This window comes from Hesperophylax consimilis, chromosome 18 (assembly GCF_061612785.1).
Source record: "Hesperophylax consimilis isolate HC1 chromosome 18, BYU_Hcon_1.0, whole genome shotgun sequence".
NCBI classification, from domain to species: domain Eukaryota; kingdom Metazoa; phylum Arthropoda; class Insecta; order Trichoptera; family Limnephilidae; genus Hesperophylax; species Hesperophylax consimilis.
In genome coordinates this window covers 512,794-539,272 of record NC_142853.1, presented here as the reverse complement: position 1 = coordinate 539,272, position 26,479 = coordinate 512,794, and the positions used below count along the sequence as shown (strand labels likewise).

Here is a 26,479-nt window from a genome sequence, read left to right as displayed (position 1 = left end):
ACAAATTGAGGAACTGGGAAAATTCGCCCCGTCCAATATTATGCTTCATTAGTTTAACTCTGGCAAGAAACGCTGATAAGATGGACTTTGTTTTAATCAAATTTAGACTGTCGCCTTGTAACTGCAAATTAACCATATTAAATTTTGCAAACAAATCTGTTAAATAGGCGATGTCTGTTTTCCACTTCATTAAATTGTCTTTTAAAATTTTATCTTTAGTATCCAGAAATTCTAAAATAGTCTCAAAAAGTGCAAAAAATCTTGTCAAACATAAGCCTTTCGACAGCCAGCGTACTTCAGTGTGTAGGAGTAATTGATGAAAGTGTTCCTCATTTCCTTCACACAACTGCGCAAACAACCGCGTATTCAACGCTTCGCTTCGGATTCGGTTTACTTCATAGGTACTTTTATAAAGAATGTATATATCTTTATATTATAAGATAGTATTATGTAAGTAAATAGGTACTATCAGAGAATGTTGAGATCTCCCATTTTCATTTCATGGGCCCACAAAAATTTTTTTCGCTGACGTACACCCCTTGCAGGTTGTCATAGAACCCTGGGGGGTCGATATAGACCACTTTGGGAATCACTGATGTAGACCGATTGAATTATTCAAATTTGCACAAAAATCTGCCTCTGTCCGCAGCTAGTGCTCCCGCTTGAAGTCCGAGCGATTAAATCGATTAATCACTCGATTCTACCATCACTAGTTTATTTATGGGTATATCTATGGTCTCGCATCTGTCATATGTGTCATATCAATAAAACGAATAAAACATAACCTCCAATAAGTGGTTTATTTATGCCTCCAATTAAGGCCTCCAATAACCTCCATAAACATTAAGAAATGTCGAGTCGTTCAAAAAGTGACAGCCAAAATGAGCTATCTGCCGCGAAACGGAAAATGTTAGATGATGATGTGGGTTAAAAATATAATATTTATTTTTTGACGAATGTTCTTACCCAAAAAAATAATGATTCGAGTATTTTATTCATAGGATGATTTTGCTTACAAGAGTATGGAAATCCTCAAGGACAAGGATGAAGGATCTAGCAGTATCAAGAGCAAGAAAAAGAAGAAAGAAAAGAAATCAAAAAAAAAGAAGTCAAAAAAGAAGCGAAGCCACTCATCCTCAGAGGTAACTGAACATATTAAAATTATTCGTGTTTTTGCCTAGTTGCCTCGCAAGTGATTAAATGATTTTTTTTTATACTAGATGATCAATCCTTAAATAAATAAAATTATTTTCCACGAATGACCCACTAAAAGTTTGTGTAGGTAAATACATGGTTAGCAAATTATTAGCATTAAAATATGATTTGATTCCAGTCTTCCAGCAGCTCTGAAGGTGATGCTTGGGTGGAGAAAGCCACCAAAGTTCCACTTGAAGTTGAAAAGCGGAAAGAGCAGAATAGAGATGATTGGATGAGCATGACGGGAGCTTTCGCAACATACACTCGAAAAGACTTGCAGCCAGAGGAACCGAAAGAAACCAAAACCAAGGGACAAATAGACGCCTACAACCCTTCGCTCTGCAGCCGGGAACTGAACCCTTACTGGAAACATGGGGGCACAGGACTTCCCTCTGAAAACACACCTCTACCAGAGAATCACGAATATTTCAGTCGTTCTAGAGATGATAAGATGAAGAAACCCCATTATGATGATGATGATGATCGCAGAACAGAGTTTAAAAAGCCAGTGTACCATGATGAAAGTAGAAGCAGAGTTAATAATGATGACCGCAGAAGCACCAAGTTTAAAAGGCCAGATGACGATGAAGATGACGGTAGAAGCAATGATCGCAAAAGCCGACAGGTTGACAGTAGAAACAGATATGAGAGTGACAATCGCAGAAGTGCTCAGTTTAAAAGGCCAGATAATAATGATGATGATAATAGAGACAATGAACGTAAAAGCCGACAGGATGACAAACGTAGAAGTTCACACTTCAAAAAACCAGATTATGATGATGACAACAGAAGTAGACAAGATAATGACAGAAGAGAAAAGCGACCGGAACGAGATGACCGAAGTCATTATCGTGAACCCACTAGAAATTGGAGAAAAAATACTGAAATTAGAAATAAGTCACCCCAATCTTCTGGAAGTAAATCGCCTCAGCCTTCTCGGAACAAATCACCCCAACCCTCTAGAAATAAGACCAGTTCACCGATAAGAAAAGAAAATAATGGCGAAAGAAGAGATAGAAACAAATCTCCTGAAGAATACGGGGCATCTTCGTCTCGCGAAAGTACCAAGCACGAAGATAACAATACCGAGAGTGAAACCCAACTTCATGCAGACTACTTAACTGACCAGCAGATGAACGCAATAGGCGCTAAATTAGTTAAAGCGGAGATAGTGGGCAACTCTAAAGTCATAGCTTCTCTGACTGCCAGACTAGAGGCTGCACGCACATACAAGAAGCTCCATCCTGAGGGACCCCCGGGAGGCCAGACGGAGGAGGAGGGGGCGGTGATGCTGACCATGACGGATGAGCGAGGGAACACGCGGCCACTGGCCAAGGCGCAGCAGGTGGGAGACCCCAGGAGCAAGGGAGGGAAGAAGAAAGCCATCACACACGCTGAGGGAGAAAGAATGAAATTCTTTGCCGATGATGACAAACATACACTCAAAGAAATGGTAAGATTTTAGATTGAATAATATGTTAACTATAACCAATATTTCTTTATTTTGACTCCTCCCACTCTCCACCCCGCTACCTCCACCTAACAATCTGTCAGACTGCCCAGTGCCCAGCCAACATGCCTCAAAGCGGTCAAACAGAAGCCTATTATGAAGGAAGTTGAATTTAAATGTGAATTTTTTTATTTACAGTTTGAAAAAGAGAAGTTTGGAACTGCAGATGACGACCAGAGAGAGTTTGCCAACATTTTGGCGAAACACAAGAATCCGAATGATGATTTAGAAGATATATTTGCTGAAAGCATCACTAAAAACCAATCCGATGCAAAGAGAGAACAACAGAATCTGAACAAGGCGATATCGCAACACAAATCCAGCCAGCGCACCCTGGGTAGCTGTGAGTACTGCATAGATTCAGACAAGATGATAAAGCACATGATCGTGAGCCTGGGAAACAAGGCGTACGTGGCGCTGCCAACTAGGAAGTCTCTCACGGAAGGACATTGCTTTATATCCACTGTGGGGCACGTAGCCTGCTCCACAATGGTCGATGAAGATGTTTGGACCGAGATAATGGTGAGTGATCTCAATTACTTTATTTTTATATTTTATTAATTGAAGAAATGTCACCTTATAGAAACATTCTAGTAAAAATATAGTCTAGAGTTTATTAAGACGCCTCCACACTCAGATATACAATCGACTTGCCAACCGTTTTTAAGAAAATATCTGGGAAGGAATTGAACAATTGGCTGGAAAGGACAGAGCCTTTCGACGTTGCGGCTTCAGGTAATACGTATGAAAACAGTAGGCTTTAGGCACTATTAGTGCTATCAATTCATCTTTTAAGTTAGAGCTAGAAGAGGTAACTGAATGATTTATTAATTCCACATATAAAATCTATTTAATGAACACTATTTATTTACTACTAGCTGGTAACTAAGTCCCCGGTGTTGCCCGGGCTTTTAGCAGAGTTAAAACTGAAGATTTGTAAAAAAATAAAATTCATGCCGCCTGCCCGGTTTCTCAGTCGTTCAGCCATGTCGCTCAGGCGCTCGCCACTCGCCACAGACAATCGTTTATACAGGTGTTTGGGGGTAAAGTGCGCTAACTTTGGGGGGTGATTCTACATGATAGTACAAGTAAAGAAGACATAATTTTTTTCAAAATTCCATCATTTTAAGGTAAAAAAGTTGAATTGTTGGTATGGGAAAATAAATACTCTTCTATGGAGAAATATTTTTGTATGGGAAGAAAAAATCGAAATTTCTAAAAAAGTTATTTACCTTTTTTACTTCTACCATCATGTAGAATCACCTCCCGAAGTAAGTGCACTTTACCCCCGGACACCCTGTATAAATATTTATCATTCTATCAGTTAGTTGGTTGAGCTTTCCAAGGCGTCGAGTTCTCACCCAGGCGTTGCTTGTCCAATCCTCTGTTAGCTAAGTTCTTTATCATATCACAAGCAAAATTTTCTGATTATAATGTTGATAGTAGCAGGAATTTATATAAATATTCTTTTTAAAATAGCATTTTTCTTTGAAACTCCCTTTTCATCAATCATGAAATGTATTATTTTTGCAGTCATATCGCCGAGCCCTCACCAGCATGTTCAATGCTCGTGACGAGGATGTGGTGTTCTTCGAGACGGTGGTCTACTTCCACAAGCTGCCGCACTTGGTGATCCAGTGCGTGCCGTTGCCCCGGGACGTGGGCGACACGGCCCCCATCTACTTCAAGAAGGCGCTGCTGGAGTGCGAGGCGGAGTGGTCCAACAACAAGAAGGTTGTGGACCTGCGGGGCAAGGACGTGCGCAGGGGCGTACCTAAAGGGCTGCCCTACTTCTGGATTGATTTTGGAATGGACGCCGGGTTCGCCCACGTCATTGAAGATCAGCAACTGTTTCCGATGAATTTTGCGCAGGTAAATATTTAAATAAATTAAGGAAATGTTTTATTTTTTGTAGTGTATGTGAGTTCGCAGCTCGTAGATAAGTACGCGGCTTGATGTGATAGGTCTGAGTATGGCGCGTTAATGCAGTGGAAGTTTGAGATCAAATAACCGTTTTTCTTCATTTTTCTAATACATACTATTGATGAAGATTGTTTTGACATACATTTGAATATTTCATGGAAAATTTTGGATTTTAAATTAATTTTTGTGTTTCTCCAGGAAATAGTGGGGGGCATGTTGGATCTGGAGCACAGCCTTTGGAGGAAACCTCAGCGGGAGAACTTTGCAGCACAAACCAAGAAAGTCCTACAATTTACTGAGGATTGGAAGAAGTTTGACCCTGAATCTGCTTCTTCATGATTTTATAACATCCGTCATAACTATGATAAAAAAAAACAATTTCCGCTTAATGTTATTATTCTTATTAATTATGTTCCATATTCCTACACTACAAACAAATGCCTTTTTGAATAATTTATTTGTTAGTATTAACAAAATTGTTCTAAGAACTTTTTATGGTTATTTCAGCTATAGTTTGCAGTTATTTGATAGCCCTCAAGCTGATATTTAACAAAAATGGTGCCATATAAATTTTTATTTATTTATAAGTAAAAAAAACATATAAAAAACATGATTTAAGATTTTCACGGCCAAAAGTATTTTTGTTATTTGTTTTTGGGGTGTTATGCCGTGTTACGCTAACTCCTTCTTTAGCCAACGCCAAATAACACATCTGCCCTGATGATGGACACTGCAATGCTGTCCGAAACGTTGGCTAAAGAAGGAGTTAGCGCAACACGGCATAACACCCCAAAAACAAATAACAAAAATATAAAAAACATGTACAAGTTTTCTTTACGGTTAACTAGCTGAAGCTCCCAGCGTCGCCCGAGCTTGTCGCAGAGTTTTTCGAATTTTCATGTTAACAGTGACTTTCCTCTTGTTTTGAAGGTCAAGTGTGCAAAATTTCATTAATCTCTGAATAAAACTGTAGATTTGTATAAAAATCTCATCCGCGCCAACGACCTGGAGTGGGCCACGCGGCCATAGACACTCCTTTATATAAATAGATACAATTATTATTCAAACATCCTTACTAATAATTTTTTTTTTATATTACAATTTTATATACATTTTTGATATATTAATGGTTGTTTATCAGCTGTGTAAAATTTAAAACTCGTTTATTAGTAAGGCCCCTAGTGTTTGGTTTTAAGAAGAGTAAAATTATCCAAGTTAGTGTATGTAGAGATTTCGTGTATGATAAATTGCTTTCAGTTTTTGAGGTAGCTTTAAAAATATCTGCTACTTCCTGTACATTGGTTACCTAGGCTGTGTACGCATGGTATAAATGAGTTTATAAATTAATTGGGATTGACATTATGAAATATAGTTTTAGTTTGTGTGACTCTATTAGGAACATGCAATGAAATCAATTGTAATAATGCAGAGCTGTCAATAACGGAATAAATGATTTTAAAAAGAAAACTTTATTAATTTTAGATTTTTCATTAGACAGTTGTAGTTTATATTTTCTTCCGATTTTATGTCCGGGTTAAATCTTCCCCATAGAAAAACTAAACCCTTCCACACACTTTTCCACAAATGATCATCTAGTCAATCAACATTATAAAGTGCATTATATAAGCAAAATAAATACAAGAACAACACGTCAACTCACCAGAGATCAAATGGGAAAATAATTCACCGACTCCAGATATTTTCATATCAGAGGGTTCGGCTCGGTAGAACTCCTAACTGGGCCTATAAATCCTACTGATCCCTCAACATAAATATTTTAAAAATCTTTCATTATCCTACATGTATTTAAAATGACCAACTTTTGCATCTTTATATATAAATTTTTTGATAGATCTAATACGCCTAAATTTTTAATGAGAGAGCTAGGTATAATGCCAGTAGCCGAAATAACAAATGGTAATATTTTTATAGTCTGAGAATGCCAAATTCTTTTTATCTCATTTCCTAAATCTGTGTATTTTCTTATTTTTTCACTGATTTTTGAATATTACACGAATTTGGAATAGCGACATCAATGATATCAGTTATTTTTTTTAATTTTGTCATGTAAAACTATATCGGGTCTATTTTGACTAATCGTTCAGTTTGTTAGTATAGTTTTATCATAGTATATTTTATAAAATTCGTTTTCTAAAAATGAATTTGGTTCATATTCATAATATGGTATTATATTACGGCAGTCAATCAAGTTATGTTTAATTACCAAACTTTGGTGAATTATTTTTAAAACTTGACTGTGCCTAAATGTTTATTCGGACGGTGCTAATATAGAACATCCCTATATAATATGTTTTATAGTTTCCGGAAAAGCCAAAGATTATAATTAATATTATTATTTTAATTTATTTTTCTCTACTAACTGGGTAATTGAAATGTTCAGTGAATATCATGTATAATAAAATTATCCAGTATTTACTTTAATTATACAAAAATCAAAAAAAAATTTCAATAGAATCTGAGTGAACCTTATAATGCGGTGATCAAATAGGTGAGTTATACACAATTTGGCTTCGTACTAATGAAGTATACAAAAGTTTTAAAGAATAATATATATTACAAAAGTCGTTGGTAATACTTATTATGAAACTGAGCATTTATTTAGTAAGATATTGTGATTCACGGTATCAAATGCTTTAGAGAAATCGCTATAGCAACATAGCAGAGATAATTAATTAACCAAGCAACATGATAGAGCTGATTAAATAAATAGAAAAAATACAACTACTAAATTCCCTAGAATATTTTATTTATGTACCTATTCAACAAAATTATATTTTTCAAAGTCAGACACCGAGGCACACAGCAGTAGACAGGTGTAGACGGAATAAAAAGTTAATTACTAATTAGCGAGGTAAAAGTATCCACTTTATCATGGGAATCACTTTTTATTGTTCGTTTTATTACAAAAATGCAGACGAACCCGCCTTGAATTATGAAAGGGCTAAGTCAATATCATTTAAATATTTTCTTCCATTCAATCAATAAAAAAAACATCTTAGAATATTTTCCTAATAATTTTTATATACCCAGGAAAGTACTAAATAAAAATGATGGACGTGTTTGTTGTTTTATCGCGAGCCGTAGGTATGCGAGTAAATATTTACTTCGCGGCCAGCCAAAACATTACTTTTTAATCGTTGTTTGATCTATATTACATTACGGTCTCGTAACCAACTGATGGGTAAGTAAACAAATTAGAAGTTTCTTAAACCCATCGATCGCGTCCTAATTAGAGGTAATAAGAAATAAGCTAGTTATGTCGTAAAGGAAACAGAAACAAGGCCTTTGCAGGTATATCATAGTTCGAGCGCAGTTAAGTAGATACCGTTAAGTACCGTTCGCAAACTTATACCGCATTCCTGAGCTCGCAGCGGTGATACCACACTGAAGGAATGTGATGCCCAAAAATTAAATTTCCTTTGACAGATTGCAAAATTTTCCCAGAATTTACGTAGATTTATAATACTATTGTACCGACAAAATCGTAAGCCTCTGTGGTAGGTAAACTGTATTTTATTAAAAAAGAAACAAACAATTTTTTTAAAAGAAAGTGTTTGAACACGTGAAAATCGATAATTACAGTATTGAATTCGATTCAAAAATATGCTAACGAATTCATTTTCGTGGCTCGTTGACAATTTTTTTTTGCCAATTACAGAAAATGGAATGAGTGCATGAAAAATATGTTTAATTTTGCGGTTAGACCATTTTTATTAAATTTGTTTTCTCTTTTTTAATATAGGTAGATACTTTCTACGCATATAATTCATAGTTGTAATTGCCAAAAAACTATATGCACGAAATCAAGATAATATTTCCGTCATTGAAAAATAAAATGTATGTTTCCCTGCATCAAAAGTTCCCTAGATTTATGAAGCAATAAAGTCAGATATATTTTTCCCTTGTATCTAGGGAAATTTCCTTAAATGTCGCATCACCGCCGCAGGTGAGCGACTTTCTCACTAGAGGGCGCGACGGCCCAATGTGTATCGTATGTCACGGCTTTGATCTAAACTTTTTTAAAATTATCAGATTAATTCGTGCGCGAATCGATCTGTGTTTATGTTACTTCCACAGTCTGACATAATGTTGTGTTATCGCGCGATGTGATTTTTATACAAGTTTGACGTACATAACATAATGTAAAACGTACACACATAACGAAATCGAAACTAGGAACTGTCAACATGGCTACATGTTTTCGACGGTTTATTTATAAAATCAGTGAATTTGTTTATCGTGCTGCGTAATCGAGCGAAAACCGAGTTAACTCGTATTTCTCGATCGATGTGACTGTCTTTGGCAGCTAAATAATGAGTGGAAAGTCAAATATATATTGGCGACCTAACCTCCAATAAGTTAAGAAGTTTCGGTGACGCATTAGGTAGCACCCAAGTTCGGAAAGTTTGTTTGATCTATTTAAGATGTTTTCGAAAAAGAAGAAAAAGCCTCTAATATCTCCGCCGAGCAACTTCGAGCACCGAGTCCACACGGGGTTCGATAAGAGAGAGGGCAAATATGTAGGGCTTCCGTTGCAATGGGCGTCCATCGTAGGCAATAACCAGGTAATGTCACCTCTTTATTATTTCCAATATATATCGATTATCTAGCACTACAATCTATGTCGTTTTCATCTATATGGCTCTGTACAAATGTAATCGCCTTAAACTGACCCTGCATGAATATTAATGTCACATCAATGTATTTGGCAGCCAGTAATAATACTTCAGACTTGGAGCTTTAACATTAATATTACGTGCATTGCTTAATAATAATCAAAACAATGCATACACAGCAGCGGTACCAATGAAGAGAAACTGCTTTTATTAAGTTATTGGCTTAGCTCGACACTTTCATTTGTTGGGAGTGTTTTTAAATGTTTAAAACGAGACCGGTGTAAGCACCACATCATTTTATTTTATTTTTTTTTAATTTTTTTATTTATTTTATAAAATACAGTATAATGTTTAAATTTACATAGTAAGAACATATTTCAATAAAAATTAACAATGTTTACCTTTACAAGAGTCTAAAACTCGTGTGTAAAGGGAAAATAATAAAAACTTAACATACATATGTAAATAAAAGAAAAAAAGAATCATAAAAACATATAAAGTGAAGAGATTTTAGTTTTTTTATACAATAATTTATAAAATAATATAGTGAGATATCATCGTCATTCTAATTCGTTAAATTATTTATTGTAGTTAAGTTAATTTTATTTTTAAATTTATTAAAGTCCGGTTCTAATCTCATCTCAGTCGTTAATTTATTAAACCATACCACTCCAGTGTACGTGTAATAGTGTTGTGCAAAACTGGTATGCATTAATGGAGTCCATAAGCGACCCATTGTATTTTGCCTATTGCTCTCGACACGAACCATGGCATGGTGTGACTTCTTATACAGATCTTTGTGGATTTGAAGTAGCGTATTTTTCGTATATGTATTTTTTAGTGATGGGACTTGAAAATCTTGGAAAAGTTGTGAGGTTGGGTAGTCTGATGGTTTTTTTATTAAATTTTTTATTAACAGCCTTTGAGTGATTTCCAGCGGTAAAAGTGATGATTTGTAAGCTCCCCCCCACGCAACGATACCATACTGTATTATTGAATGGGCTAGAGCGTAGTAAATATTTTTAAGAATTTTTAAGTTAAGTATATTTCTTAGACTAATAAATATGTAAATGAGTTTTCTTAATCTATTTATGATATTGTTTATGTGAGTTTTCCACTTAAGTTGACTATCTATTATTACACCTAAATATTTAATTTCATTTTTATTTCCTATGGATAAACAGTCATTATTTTGGCAAGTAGATTTTTTTGATATGCATTTTTTTGAATGTATTTTAATATTTAATGTAATAAAAGGGTTTATTTTGTTAGTACTAAAAATTATATAATATGTTTTTTCAATATTTAATGTTAATAAGTTTTTATCAAACCATTCTTTTAACGTATTGATATCATTGTTAGCAATTATTTCAAGTTCATTCAATGAATTCGCTTGAAATATAATTGCAGTATCATCTGCATATGAAATGAGTTTTCCTGTTAATGGTAATTTAAAGATATTATTAACATATAATATGAATAGAAGATGATAAGAGAAAATTTCTTTTTGTGATACTTTGTTGTCTTATAGCAAAAGTAGCGATATTTATATAAAACATTAAACTTAGCATGATAACAAGATAACATGATAACAAGAAACCTCACTTCCAAAATTTGCACTCAATTCGTTATTTTAATATCACTTTTATAACTGATTTTCAACCCGTCAAATATAATATATAGTTATGATGAAATTCTAATTTACACCATTTTAAAAATAGATATTGAAGTCCACAAATCGCCCCCTACCCCTAGTGGACCCCTCAGAGATCACCCCGACAGAGATATTAGACTTAAAGACCATTGTGAGAGGAGAACACCGACCCAACGACTCCCGAGTCTCGCAACAGAATGCCAATTTACCAACGCAACCAAATCAGAACATTCCCAATGGCCTCATACTCCCTAAGAACTCTCACGTGGCGAGATCAAACTCCTTACGCAGCTCCAGTCCTCCGGGCATGCGGAGAGGGGAGTACAGAAGTCAGGCTAATGTTCCCCCATCAGTTCCTGAAGAGACAGGATCCGGCCCGCAGTACCCGAGCTTGAGAAGGGATCCGTACGGTTCCAAGCCTTTGAGAGAATCGCCGGCCGAATGGGGTGCACAGAACCAGGGGCAAGGCCAAGTGCAGAACCAAGTCCAGAACCAAGTCCAGCCGCATCAGCCGGATAATGGCAACTACCATCACCACCAGCCGCCGCAACAGATGCAGCAGATGCCCCTGCACCCACAGGACAACAGCCTGCTGCAGGCGCACTACCAGAACACTATAATGCGCAACTCTCCTGCCAGCGTGGGCGCGGAAGACGCGGGTAGCGGCAAGTTGCGGGCTGCAGGCTCGCAACAGACGCTGTCCTACCAGAACCAGAATCAGAACCCCAACCAGAATCAGAACTTTGCGCCGCCGCACCACAACCCGGCACACGGCAGCAGCACGGGCCTCAACGGAAACCTGCTCAGTCCATGTAAGTTTCCAGTTAGTTATAATAATAATTTTTATTTCAGGATGTGTGGAGGTTAGTGCAATCCCACACGTCCCATATATATATACATATTTTTGTACTATAGGTATGTGAAAAATGAAAAAATATATGAAGAAGAATAAATTAACACAGAGTACAACTATGCAGGGCGTGGTCTTGAGTGAGCTTGGGCCCAGCGCTCACTTAGGAGTGGCGTTTGGTGCTGGTAGGCTGCGGTCACCAACGTGTTGGCGGAGGCCATTAGCCGCATCCTGGCTCCAGTGACCCGGTGTCTCATCAGGCCGGCAAATCCATTTTGTCCTAATTTCGTGAACATTGTCTATGCTCTGCTGTATCTTCGGTATCCAAATATGATTCTACAGGCGTCAAAATATTGAATTTGGAGTCGTTCCATCGAGCAAGTTCGGTAGTGACACCATGTCTCACACGTATACAGGCCAGTACAGAATGCGTTGAACAGTATTTTTTAACGGTATTGCTGCATTTGCAAAATCTGCGGGCAACCATATTAGACACTATGCTTACACTTCTCCTCTGTCGTTCGATATTGCCATCAATTCCGTCTTCTTCGGGTTATACATCATATTATGCTGGTTTCCATATTCTTGTTTAGAAGTAAACATAATCCCTTGATCGACGGAGCTAGGAGGATCATGTCGTCTGTGTAGCTTATATGGTTTAAACATAAATTGTTAACACGACAGCCCGCTCTGATATCCAGGAGACTTGACAACTTGTCCATGTATACATTAAATAGGATGGGGGACATACACCCTCCTTGCCTTACTCCTGACCGCAAATATATTGGCTGGGAGTATGTACTTGCCTATATTCATAGCTTTCAATTTATCCCATAATGTTTTATGACAGACCCTGTCGAAGGCTTTACTTAGGTCTAAGAAGCACCTGTATATGTTGTAATGTTATAAAACGATAAGTCTGTGTGTTGATTGTAAACTTTGATGTATGTGTGTTGATATAATGGGTAGTCTAACTTAAAAAATGATGATAAGAAATAATGTAATCATAACTTTTTATTTAAAATTAAAGATAAAGGTTAACAGTACCTATTATGTAATTGCATTAATTGCACTTGTTTTGGGATTCAAACTCGATCTATTCAACTTGTTGATTGCACCCAACAAATTGATGGGTGCTTTTCTCTCCTGAACTTCAATACACCCAAGTATCTCAATATATGAATTGAATTTTAAAAAATTAAAGACATTCGACAAGAATTGAAACCTGTGCAACGTATTTGTTTTGTTGTCTTGACTTGTCTCTTTGACCACCCTAAATATTTGTTACTTGATTGGCAGTAAGGGTGTCTTTAAAAATATTGATTTCCAGAAAAGAGGAAATGGACTACTTGAATTTGAGCATTTCACAACAGGTTTTCTAATCCAGCACTAAATAAAACCTCAGTATGACGGATTACTGAAATATATGAAAAATTTGGGTTTTTGTGATCTTATTTAAGTGTATTTTCTACGTAATATTATGAATTATAAAATGTCATATTCTATTGGTAGTGGCAAAATATTACATGTAATTTTTTCTAATCGATGCCTTTCGTAAACAAACTCTTGTTTGACTAAGATAGTGTCAGAATTGTAAAATTCTACTGTACACTAATTTGTGGGTTATATGTGTTTTTCTTTTTTTACTTCTATATTCATCTAACTAGGTCACCAGAGACCAATTCTTAGATACATACAAAAAATGATATTATTTCTGAAATACAATTTCATGCAAACTTAGAGTAAGTACTTAAGTTTTCACTTATACCGTAAGCTATGTACAAGCTTATATTCACGCTCGAGAGTTTGGCTCGATCATACATGTCGACTTGAAACCATGCTCGTCATTGCGTCCACATACTCTAGAAAGTCGTCATAAGCTGCCATAAATATGCTACCAAAACGCTAAGTCTGATCGTAAATTTCTGTCAAACACAGAGCAAGAATTATGGCCCTTGAATCTTTTTTGCGTCGAGCTGTTTGCTCGATATCGAATAAATTGCTTAGAGTGAGAAGGTACACAGGTTAAAACTTGTTTGAATGAGTGTAAAACCACCGAGCATGAATGGGCGCAGGTACATAGCTTAAGCTAAATAAAGTGGTATATTTATATTACAATAAGTATTGTAAAAAGTTTATATGTCATAAATATTGTGTCAAATCACAAAGGGTTACGAAAATAAGATACCAACAAAATAAGATATTGAAATTGATTGGCTCGCCCTAACATAAAATCTGGGCATCGTTTCAATGAGCTGGAAGCAAAGCTTGTGACCATATTATTGGCAAGGATTGTAGGATTCGAGAACACTTTGAATAAACTACAACATCTTTTGTAAGTCGACCGCTGAAGAGTGTTCATTGAAATAACTAGACCCCGTGCAGAAATCTAAAGTTCTTTAAAGTAAGGAAACGGTTTGCAGCGCTGTCTATTGTGGGACTTTTCTGCCCAGGATGTGAATGTTCATTTTTAACTGAACCACCTGGCATAGCAATGCTAAAAATGAGTGAAGTGGGTAAATTATATGGGATTTGTAGTTTTTACTCGGCCAGCAATTTTCACACCAATTTAAAAAGAACTAGTAATTCATAAGCAGATTTTATTTTGGAGGACAAAATAGTGATTATTACAATGCGAGTTGCCTGTAATCTGTCAGATTCAATTATTAACAAATCACGTCCGCGCCGCCTCCCACTCCACGCAACTTGGTTTGTTCCGCTTTCCTTGATTAGCTAGTCTATCAATTTGATTGTCTATGGATACCAATCCATTTTTACTTTGTGTTAACAAGAACAGAATTACTAATAAGCATATATTATTGAACACTATGTTTCAACTTAATAAATATTATAAAAAAATAATTATTTACATCGGGGGAGATGGAAAAACATGCATTTAGGTTAATATTTGTAACAAAAAATTTGGAATTTGTGGAAGTGATTTTTTTTTAATATAATGACCTAACCTAATCTAATAGCTTTTTAAGCTATTTTTTAGTTAATTAATAAAAAAAATTATAGTAATTAAGTTGAAACGAAATGTTCTACTAAATAATCTGTGCATATTTGTAATGCTGCAAAATAGTAATTTATGAAGGATTGATTGGAATGAAACTAATGGATGTTTATTTAATTGGCAGTGGACAGCCAGATGACGTCGTCCCCCTACGTGCGGGGGGCCCCCGTGCTGCCCCCCGCACTGCCCCCTCACCAGGAGCGCAAGGCGGGCTCGCAGGCCTCCGCGCAAGGTGGCCTACCCTCCAAACACGAACAGAGACTTACGCACGAGCAGGTGAGCTAATATTTCACCATATAGTGACCAGCTCAGGTATGGGGGCTCCATCGAAGCCAGAGTAAAGCTGGCCTCTCAGAAGCTGGGCGTACTGTACAGGGCCCGCAGATACTTTAATAGTACACAACTGCTGACCCTATACAAATCGCAAGTGCGCCCTACTGTCGAATTTGGCAGCCATCTCTGGTCCGGAGCCCCTAAATACCTGAAAAAAACCCTTGACTCTGTGCAAAAACGGGCGGTCCGTTTGATAGATTCCCCAATCTTAACAAACGGACTGCAATCTTTAGAGCACAGGCGTCAGGTAGGTATGCTGTCCTTGTTCTATCGGTATTACAATGGAAGATGCTCTGAGGAACTAGCGTCATTGATCCCTTCGGCACCGGTGCGTAGTCGGGATACACGCCAAACGCGTGCCCAACATTTGTACACGGTTGACACTTGTCACATGAGAACGGGTCGCTTCTACGATTCGTTCTTAAGTTCAACAGCTCAGCTGTGGAACGAACTGCCGGCCTCTGTGTTTCCTCCCTCCTACAACATGGGACTCTTCAAGACCCATGTTCACTCCTTCCTCTCCACAAAAAGACCCTCCACACAGCATCCTCAAAGATGACATAGGCCCTGAGGGAAATTATTTTCTTCAGGGCCTCCTGTGTGGAGTTAATATAAAAACAAAAAAAATATATATAAAGCACTATTAGCCACTTGTTCAGCCTTCTAGAATAATAAATTGTATTCATAATAACTTAAAACATGTCTCTTCAGAAAGTAATTTGAATAACTGATCAATTTTAACTAACCTGTAGTACATAACCTCAAAAATATATTTTTTTGTACTATTGCGCAAATTCATGTAACCTGTAATTTAAGAACTTTTCACGAACTGTGACAACTGTAAATATTTGCACACCCACTATCATTTATATCATAAATCCTTTTATCTGAAGTTTTAACCATATTGGAAGTAGATAATTACAGCATTGAGTGTGTTTTCATAAACTCACAAATTTCTATATAATAATATGTATTAGAAATGGTTTAGATTCCCACAAATGGTTTAGATTTTCACAGATAGTTTGGATTCCTACAAATGGTTTAGATTCCCACAGATGGTTTGGATTCCTACAAATGGTTTAGATTCCCACAGATGGTTTGGATTCCTACAAATGGTTTAGATTCCCACAGATGGTTTTGATTCCTACAAATGGTTTAGATTCCCACAGATGGTTTGGATTCCTACAAATGGTTTAGATTCCCACAGATGGTTTGGATTCCTACAAATGGTTTAGATTCCCACAGATGGTTTGGATTCCTACAAATGGTTTAGATTCCCACAGATGGTTTGGATTCCTACAAATGGTTTAGATTCCCACAGATGGTTTGGATTCCTACAAATGGTTTAGATTCCCACAGATAGGAATTTGAAAGTTGCACTTGTTGCTTTTGAAAAGTGATATGTAATCACCTTTGTAGGGTAAAGTGACGTTCTATGAACTGCCAACATGTTCTATCTAGCGCAGTGTAATATGATCCTATATTGTGCCAAATGGTGTGGGATTGTGTTATGAAGGGGCAGCTGTAATATAATATTTTCCTCTGTTAAATTGAACAGAACCAAACACTGCTGATAAATAATTCCGTTCCAGATTATTTTGCAGTAATGTTTTTATGTGATTGTGTTTTATCGACATTGAAATAAAATCGTATTGCTTTTATACAACTTTATTTTTGCATTTGTGACTAAATCCTAAGTAGCACTTTAATTAGTTTTTTGATTCAACTTAGTTTTAAGAATGCCTGCTTTGCTATTCCAAAATATTATTATTGAATGAGCAGGCAGCATTCTGCTGATGCGCTCATATCTGATTTCACAATAAGTCTAACAGTAATGCTTGATTTTTTAAATTGTAAATTTGGAGCTCGGCTGTTGCAAACTTCTGAGTCTGGTCAATTTAAGAGTACCTACTTGACACACTAGGCATAAGGACCTATTTCAATGCCACCCTTCACAAACAAATTATGTAGCAAATTCACCAATTCCTCGCCTACACAGTTTAGCAAATGAATATTAATACTAATGATATCGACATTTTTAATGTAACAAATTCGATAATAGTAATTTATTTTTGGGGTATTATGCTGTGTTGCACTACTTCCTTCTTTAGCCAACTTTTTGGACAGCATTACAGTGTCCATCTTCAGGGCAGATGTGTCTGCATATCATTAAATCACTATAATATGTCGTGTAATTGGCCGTGAAAATCTTACAAATTCCATGTTTAAAACATACTTCAATAATTTTTTTGTCAAGATGTTATTTCTGATAATTTTATTTTATAATAACATTTTTTTATCCTATTTTAAACCATAGTTATGTAATAAATTATTTTGGGGCAGATGTGTCTGCCCTGATGATGGACACTTGTAATGCTGTCTGAAACTTGGAAGATGGAGGTAGGGCAACACCGCATAATACCCCAAAAATAAATCACTATTATCGAATTTTTTACATTAAAAAATGTCGATATTATTAGTATATTCATTTGCTAAACTATGTAGGGGAGGAATTGATGAATTTGCTAGATAATTTGTTTGTGAAGGGTGGTATTGAAATAGGTCCTTACTTTTGGCCGTGAAAATCTCAAATCATATCTAACAAATTCAATGTTTCAAACATACTTAAACAATATTTTTTATCCAATTTTAAACCACTGTAATGCAAGAAATTATTTTTTGCAACCATTGTTTATAACCCAATATGTAAAAGCCGCATGTATAAAAAGAGAGAAAGAAATCGACCTTTAGTTTAGTAGCATCAATGACTTGTTATTGTACACAACATTTGAAAATTTCAGAGGTTTACCCCTCATTCCTTAAACAGACCCTCCATACAGCATCCCCAAAGAAGATGAGTTAACATAAAAAGTAAACACCTAGCTAACATTGTGTTCCAGTAAGTTTGCATTCATATTAGCGCATGTAATAAGCTGGTGTTTGTTGCATTGATTTTAGTTCCGTGCAGCTCTCCAGATGGTTGTGTCGTGTGGAGACCCGCGCCTGCTGCTGGGGCGCTTCGTGAAGATCGGCGAGGGCAGCACCGGCACCGTGTGTACAGCCGTGGAGAAGGCCAGCGCGCGTCGCGTTGCCGTCAAGAAGATGAACCTACGCAAGCAACAGCGCCGGGAGTTACTCTTCAACGAAGTGGTCAGTATAAGTACAGCGTGGTGGAAAATCAGAATGGAAGAGTACACAGAAATTTAATACCTTGTCACTACACGTGGTACTGTGGTAGTTTGGCAAAAAAGGTCATTAGCTCTTGGTGTGCCGATGCAAAATTTTCACCATCCACCGGCTGATTCTATTTTCGTAATGACCTACTTATCTTTTGCAAAATGAGGTTTTTGTAAATTGTACCATCTTACCAGATAATGTATTTATAACAACTAACCATGTTTACCACGCTGTTTCCCGGCAGGGGTAGGCAGAGAGGAAGGACCGCATAACAACTCCGTCTTGGCACACACTCATTGCCTCATGCACGTTCACACATTGTATCATACATGCTCTTCTGTTCTTCTGACTCTTGACATGGCCCGACTCAAGTATTTGTTCACTTGATTGTGCAGTGTCTTCCTCGGGCTTCTCCGTCTTCTTCTATAACTCATATTCACATCATATATTTTACTTATACTCCTTTATTAGCTCATTCGCTTTGCATACCCAAGCCATCTAAGCGTCGTTGATCTAGGTGTTTTTTTTAATTTTATTTATTTATTTATTTTTTTATTTTTTATTTGACACCTCACAAGAGCTTCCCTGCCTGTGCAGTGTACAGACAGGGGAAATATGTCACCACCCGGTTGGGCGGCGTTGTGAGGCGGAATAAGGTAGGGGCTGTAGGAAGGGATTTGTTAATGCGGGCCTTGAAGAGGCTCGGATTATAGGAGGGAGGAAAAACAGATGCCGGTAGCTCGTTCCACATACGAGCCGACTTACACAAAAACGAGTCGTAAAAACGGCCCGTTCTCATGAAGCCAACGTCAACCGTGAACGGGTGTTCAGTTCGTGTCCGTCGAGTTTCGCGCACGTGCACCGGTTCATCAGGAATCAATGCTGCTAGCTCCTTGGAGCAGGCTCCATTGAAATTCCTGTAGAACAGACACAGCATGCCTACATTGCGTCTATGCATTAGAGAAGGCAATCGGTCCGTTAACAACGGATTGTCAATCAGACGGATCGCTCTCCTTTGCACAGACTCAAGCAGGTTTATTAAGTATTTTGGGGCACCAGCCCAAAGGTGGCTCCCAAATTCAATAGTTGGGCGGACTTGAGACTTGTACAGGGTCAGCAGCTGGTCACTGTTGAAGAATCTCCTAGCCCTGTACAAGACGCCCAACTTCTTGGAGGCCTGATTTACTCGGGCTTCTATGGATCCCCGATACTTGAGCCGGTCTGATATAATAACTCCAAACATTTCAATGGAGTCTTTATTGGGGAGAGTGCTCCCATCAAATTGCACCAGACAGTCATTGATCTCCCTCTTTGCCGAAATCAGACACGCTTGGGTTTTTGAGACGTTGAAACTGACCAAGTTGGCCCTACCCCAGGCACGAACCATCTCGAGGTGGTGGTCAATTTTTTGCTTTAAACTTCCCGAGCTGTTCGGACATCATAGGTGGAAGGGGGCCTGTCAAAAAGATAACCCTCGTGAACAATGCTGTCATCAGCGTAGCAGTGAATTGGTGCACATTCAACGAGATCGTTGATGTGCAATAAAAACAGCGTCGGAGACAGCACAGATCCTTGTGGCACCCCCGCATTGATTTGGTGCGGTGAGGAAGAAGAGCCGTCAACCACGGTTTGAATTGTTCTTCCCATCAGAAAGTCCGCAATCCAACTATGCAGGGTTGGGTGGATCCCATACGATGGTAACTTCCCGATAAGCGCCCGGTGCCAGACTCTGTCAAAGGCTTTGGAGATATCCAACCCAACGGTTTGAGTTTCACCAAAACGTTCCATGTACCGCCCCCAAATATGCGTCACATATCCGAGTAGATCGCCACACGATCGGTTTCGACAAAATCCATATTGCCGATCGCTTAGGATATTGTTATTCTCGAGATATGTGAGCAATTTGTTGTTAACCACCCTTTCTAATACCTTCGAGAGTATGGAAGTGATGGCTATGGGGCGGTAGTTAGAAGGGTCGGAGCGGTCCCCCTTTTTTGGGATTGGGTGGACGATTGCCTTTTTCCAAAGATCTGGCACCTTTCCACCTTTGAGAGAGAGCCTAAATAATTTCGCGAGCACTGGAGTCATTTCTGCAGAACACCTCTTGAGGACCAAGGCAGGTATTCCGTCCGGCCCACTGGCTTTGTCGACTTTCAGCTCGTTCAAGACTCGGAGAACCTCTCTGTTCCGGATCTTCGGTTCCTCTATTTGAAAACTGCAGTGCGGAATGGAAGGGGGAGTCTCTCCGTTATCTTGAAGAGTTGAGTTTTCCACGAAAATTATTCATTTTTCGAAAATAATTCAGCTTTCTCGCGGGCCGAGTTACCCAGCCGACCATCAGTCTTGGTCAGAGGTGGGAAAGTGGTTCTGCAGAAATTTCTTCCGATCGAGCTAGCGAGTGACCAGAAAGCACGGCTACCAGTGGGGCAGTCAGCCAGCTTTTTCGCAATTCTCTGGTCGTGATCGCTCTTAGCTCTATTTAGAACTCTCTTACAATCCCTTGCCCGTTTTCGGTATTCCGAAAGGTTAGGTTTGCTTTATTAAACTTATTACGCTTGTTATTTATATATTTATAAAAATTTTATGTAATCTACCATAAGTAGTTTCTCCAAAATAGCTCACAAAAATGATGTTTTGATTTGTGCCTATTGTGTTTTTAGGCTTACTTGTGTTTCTTATATTCACATATCTATTATATGTACAACCAATATGTATACCTTGGGATGTGTGGTATTGCACTATCTATCCCACAACCTGGAATAAAAATGATTATTATTATTATCATTATTGGCCACGACGGTACACAAAAGGTTAATAAAGAAGTTGATTGATTGCAGGTGATTATGCGTGACTACCACCACCCCAACATCGTGGAGATGTATGCATCGTACCTGGTGGGCGATGAGTTGTGGGTGGTGATGGAGTTCCTGGAGGGTGGCGCACTGACGGACATTGTGACGCATGCGCGCATGGACGAGGAGCAGATCGCCACGGTGTGCGCGCAGTGCCTCAAGGCGCTGGCCTTCCTGCACTCGCAGGGCGTCATCCACCGCGACATCAAGTCCGACTCCATCCTGCTGGCGGCTGACGGACGGGTCAAGCTGTCCGACTTCGGCTTCTGCGCCCAAGTTTCGCAGGTTTGCACATTCGTTATTCATTATATATTGCACTCTGTTTCGCCACATTCATACATACTCTTCTGTTATTCGGATTGTTGACATGGCCCGAGTCATGTCATCCTCGCGCGTCTTGGACTTTTCTACCATTCATTTTCGAGTCACTCTTCTTAAACTCTGTTCTACGTTCATCTGTTCGATATTCTTCATTATTAAATTAGATTTCCACATTCGACCTTCGTGCCATACATTAGGGTGGGAATCAGCACTCCACTGTAGACCTGTAACCTCGTCAATCTTATTCTACATGTTAGCTCGGTATTTAAGTATGTAATTATGGTTTTGTGTAACAGGAAGTACCGAAGCGCAAGTCCCTGGTGGGCACGCCATACTGGATGCCCCCCGAGGTGATCTCACGCCTACCCTACGGCCCCGAGGTGGACGTGTGGTCGCTGGGCATCATGGTCATTGAGATGGTGGACGGGGAGCCTCCCTTCTTCGACGAGCCGCCTCTTCAGGTAAGCTATTCATTTCAACAACAAAATGCTCCTTGCGTATTAAAATATATTTTATTTGCTTGGCAAGAAAATAATGTATCTTATTATGCTAGCTCGTCATTTCGTCACTTGCAAACATTGATTTTTATCTGTGAAAAAGCATGCTGTAAAATCCATGTACCATGTAAAATATGGTAGTATTTCATTTTCAAAAGTCATATTTATTTACAGGAAAGCCTCATGACTTATTTTTATTTACCTGAAAAATACATTATATTTTCTTCAGAAAAAAACATTTCTCTGAATGTATACTTATATCTGAAGTAACTAAACTGAGGAAACTACATGGGATATATATACGATTTTAATAAATATATAAACACATTATCTGTTTACAAGAACATCTTTTGAAAAAAAAAGCAGATGGCGTCCGCTCGGCATGTTAGCTGGCCCACTGGAGGTTAATGATAATTATTATAATGATACTACCATTAAAGAGATAAGTTATAAAGTGTGAAAATAAGTGCTTTGATCTAGAAATTCCAGATTGAAAAAGCTGTGCATATTTCATGAGATGCTATTGTTGGGGATTGTTGCTGATTCAGTACTGTACTAGATAGCTCGGTGATAAATTTATCTGTTGTTCTTTGAAGTCGCTGAAGTAAAGTGTTTTAGGTCCTTTTCATCAAACTCAAACCGTCCTTCTGCTGACCGATCATATTCTACTTACTGTACTTTCAGGCACTTTTTAAAATTATCTTTTTGATCTAGGCCATGCGTCGCATCCGCCTAATGCCGCCGCCCAAACTGCGCAACGCGGCGCGCGCCTCTCCCCGCCTCATCAGTTTCCTGGAGGCAGCACTGGTACGTGAACCTGCGCAGCGGGCCCCCGCGGCGCTCCTGCTCCAGCACGCCTTCCTGCGCCAGGCCGGCAGCCCCGCACTACTGGTGCCCCTCATGAGGCAGCGCCGGCCCCATCCCTAGCAGGCACCGCATTCCATCCGGACAGATAACCAACACCATGGACAGAATCGCCAGACAATCAACCAACAGGGACTTAATCACCAGATAGGTAAACATCAGATAACTGACAAGCAGGCAGCTAAACACCGGGTTGATGGCATTCATTACAATAATAACTATCACACGGTTAGCAATGAACGCCTTGAAGCTAATCGCCAGACAATTAATCCCCGGGTAATTAACAACCGTCAGAATATAAACTATCACACAGTTAGCACCGAACGCCTGGAAACTATTCACCGGCATCATGTACCAAACATAAAAGAGATGAACTCACAGGCGGAGGCGGAGGCTAGCAAGTCGACACCCAACCTGCAGGCAGCTTCACACCGGCACCAGGAGATTCACTACCAACGGCAAATAGCCAACCTCAAGGCAGCGTACAAACAGGCGGCTACCAGGCAATCAGGAACGCAGACAGGTGTTAAAATCAGGGCAGCTCGCTTGTATGGAATGCCAGAAACCATTGTTTAGTACCAAACACGAAATTTTCAAATTCCATCGACTACTGTATTTATTTTAGTGTGACTGCATGAAGCATTTTTTACAAATCGTTTATTTTATGTATGTAAGTTTAACTGTGTTTGGTGACCAGATCTGAAGAGCTAGATACTTCAAGTTTTTCCCCTCCCCAATATCTTCAGCCTCATAGCATACCCAATTGGGAATGTCTTAGTCTCACTGACTCCAGACACTATATATAAAGTGATATGTCTTTGATTGTTTCATTTAAGAGTTGTGAAGTTATTTATCCTCAGTTCACAATGCCCAGTCATTGTGGGAATTTAACCCAAAACCTATGAGACTTATGAAATTGCCTTGAAAGACGTTTGTCATTTGACATGCATGTTTTATGATTAAATGGACTGTTTTAATATCTCGTATCCAGGGCCACAGAGAAGGGGGTTCTGGGGGTGATAAATCACCAGGCCAGAGTATGTGAAGGGGTCTGGGGCCCGAGCAATCGCACTTCGGACTCTCGCGGCCCTGCTCGTGCCTTATTTGAAAGTACAGTAGAACCTCGTTAATTCAAAATCCAGCGGACATTAAAAATCAATTAACGAATTCCCACGTAATTTGAAGAAAAAAAAAAAAAATAATGCCGAAAATCGAGTTCCTCGGCCGCCCCTTTAAATTCGGGTCGTATCTTTGGAGTAAATTCGTATTAATACGAATTATTCCTGTTTAAATCGAATTTTTGCAGCCGATTTTCGCAGCAAACTGCCCTTCAAGTTCAGTTATTCTAAGCAAATTCATAAAAATACCACACATTTCCGCCTAAATCAAATTTTCGCGGGCAATTAACGTCGCAGCCGGCCCTTTAAACTCTGATATTCAAAAAATACGATATATTTATGCGTAAACCGAAATTTCGCGGCCGATTTCGGTCACAGCCGACCCTTTAAATTCAGATAATTTAAGTAAATTTCGTAAAAACACGTCATATTTCCGTGTGAATCGAAATTTTGCTGCCGATTTCCGTCGAGCCGGATCTTTTATCTCAGATATTTGAAGTAAAATTAGTAAAAATACGATATATTTCCGCGTATATTGAAATTTCGGAGCCGACTTCCATCGCGCCAGATCTTTGAAATTCTGATATTTGAAATAAACTCGTAAAAATGCGATATATTTACGCGTAAATCGAAATTTCGCGTCCGATTACCGTCGCGGCCGACCCTTTAAATTCAGATATTTATAATAAATTCGTAAAACTACGATATATTTCCACGTAAATCGAATGTTGCCCAGCCTTTTAAATTCAGATATTTGAAGTATATTCGTAAATATATGTCATATTTCCGCGTAAATTGAAATTTGGCGTTCGAATTCCGTCGCAGCTGACCCTTTGAATTCAGATATTTGGTGTAAATTCACAAAACTACCACATGTTTCGACGTAAAACGAATTTTCCCGGCCCTTCAAATTCGGATATTTGAAATAAATTGGAAAAAATCCGACATTCCAGTGTAAATCGATTCCGATTTACAAAATAATAATACAATTAGGGCGATGTATAATCACGTAAAAATACACTTTTGGGCGTTTTACCGTCATGGCGGTCTTTTAGATTCAGATTTATGAAATTTTATGATTTATTTTCGCAAAAATCTAAGTTTTCGAATTACACAAACAAATTTTCGTGTGCGGACAAAAATAAATTTCGAATTAAAAAAAACCATTTTTTATGAAAAAAATTTTCTGTGGATATTTTTTTGGCATAAATTTCGAATTACGCGTTTTTTCGAATTATCGGGGTTCGAATTAACGGGGGTTCTTCTGTATATTGAAATGACAGATTTATAGAAAATTTGTCATTTCCAGATTACAGATTTTGTGATACATGTTTCAGATTATCTATTAAACCTTATCAATTTAATCAAAAAGTAACAAATGAAATCATATTTGCCACAAGTCCAAATAGACATAGCGTCTGTTATGTTTATAATTTGAGCCAGTGACGTTGTATAAATTAGCTGGAGCAATAATAAAAGTGAGAATGCTGAGTTTTGAGTAATTTTAATAGATTGACTAAAGTACAAAGGTAATCATATGTCACTTGAAAGTGAAGAGCACTTATTTTTTTACGGAATTAAGAAATTAACCCTATTGTACCTATTTATAAAATATCTGTGTTTATGTGTAATTAATCTATCAAATTATTTAGTGGAAGTATGAAATGTACAAATTCATTTTAATGTTTAAGTTACAATTGCTCTATTCCTTTTACTTTGATAACCATTTGAAACTTTGTAAATTATTTGATGTCTCAAAGTTATAAAGTATCCAATGTTATTTCCGAGTACTATCTTTCGAATAACACCCTCTTGTTATTGTTGTTAATAATATTTTATAGGTTAAGTTAAGGTTAAACTATCGGCGTGATAAACGACTTGTTTTCCAAATTTTACATTTGACTAAATATAAAAAGACACAGAATTGTTATACAAATTCCGATATGTGGACATTAGTCACTTGACAAGGGTTCTGATTCTCGTTAACTTATTTATCAACCTCAAAACTTTGGTTTAGAAAACACATTGGAAGCAATATATGTATTTTTTATTGAAGTTTTCAATTTTTTCTAATAAGACCTGTTAGAAAAATCAATTTACAGACGGGTTTAAAGATTTTATTCAGAGATTATACTAAGTACAGAAGCGTAGGAAATATGCGTCTATTTTTGATGTTGAATCAATTGGGAATAATAGAGTCCTGTTGTGTTTACTGAAATTGAATTGTTATTAGTTATTATGTAAAATGTAGTTGACAACCCCAAGTAAGGTAGGTACTTAAGTGTAACAATGGTTATTGTATTTATTTTATTTTACATAAGTGTAAAAACTTCCATGTATGTACGTTGTTATGAATAATTTTTTCCATTATCTAACTTTACAAGTATGTGTATGTATGTTATGACCATTAATGTAAAAAGTAGTTTTTAATTGCATTTATTCGACTGAGAGGAAAATAAATCTTATATGTAAAGATTCATTATTGGAAAATCAATTGAATAAGGTCCAGTTGTTTCATCAGTATTAGTGA

At 37.7% G+C, this 26,479-nt stretch overlaps 2 protein-coding genes across 2 annotated transcripts; both read left to right on the top strand.

Moving 5' to 3' along the window:
• Nucleotides 1-747: 747 nt before the first annotated feature.
• Nucleotides 748-5,236, top strand: LOC149415212 (uncharacterized). The gene is made up of 6 exons (XM_089642270.1): nt 748-922; nt 1,002-1,142; nt 1,334-2,650; nt 2,846-3,229; nt 4,241-4,579; nt 4,829-5,236. The coding sequence occupies exons 1-6, from the start codon at nt 851-853 to the stop codon at nt 4,967-4,969; spliced, it is 2,394 nt and encodes a 797-aa protein (XP_089498396.1). The 5' UTR covers nt 748-850; the 3' UTR covers nt 4,970-5,236.
• A 3,396-nt stretch (nt 5,237-8,632) lies between these two features.
• mbt (serine/threonine-protein kinase PAK mbt) lies at nt 8,633-23,476 on the top strand. Its single transcript, XM_089642843.1, has 7 exons — nt 8,633-9,216; nt 10,989-11,733; nt 14,912-15,063; nt 18,079-18,270; nt 21,135-21,434; nt 21,767-21,931; nt 22,682-23,476. The coding sequence occupies exons 1-7, from the start codon at nt 9,076-9,078 to the stop codon at nt 22,892-22,894; spliced, it is 1,908 nt and encodes a 635-aa protein (XP_089498969.1). The 5' UTR covers nt 8,633-9,075; the 3' UTR covers nt 22,895-23,476.
• Nucleotides 23,477-26,479: the final 3,003 nt, after the last annotated feature.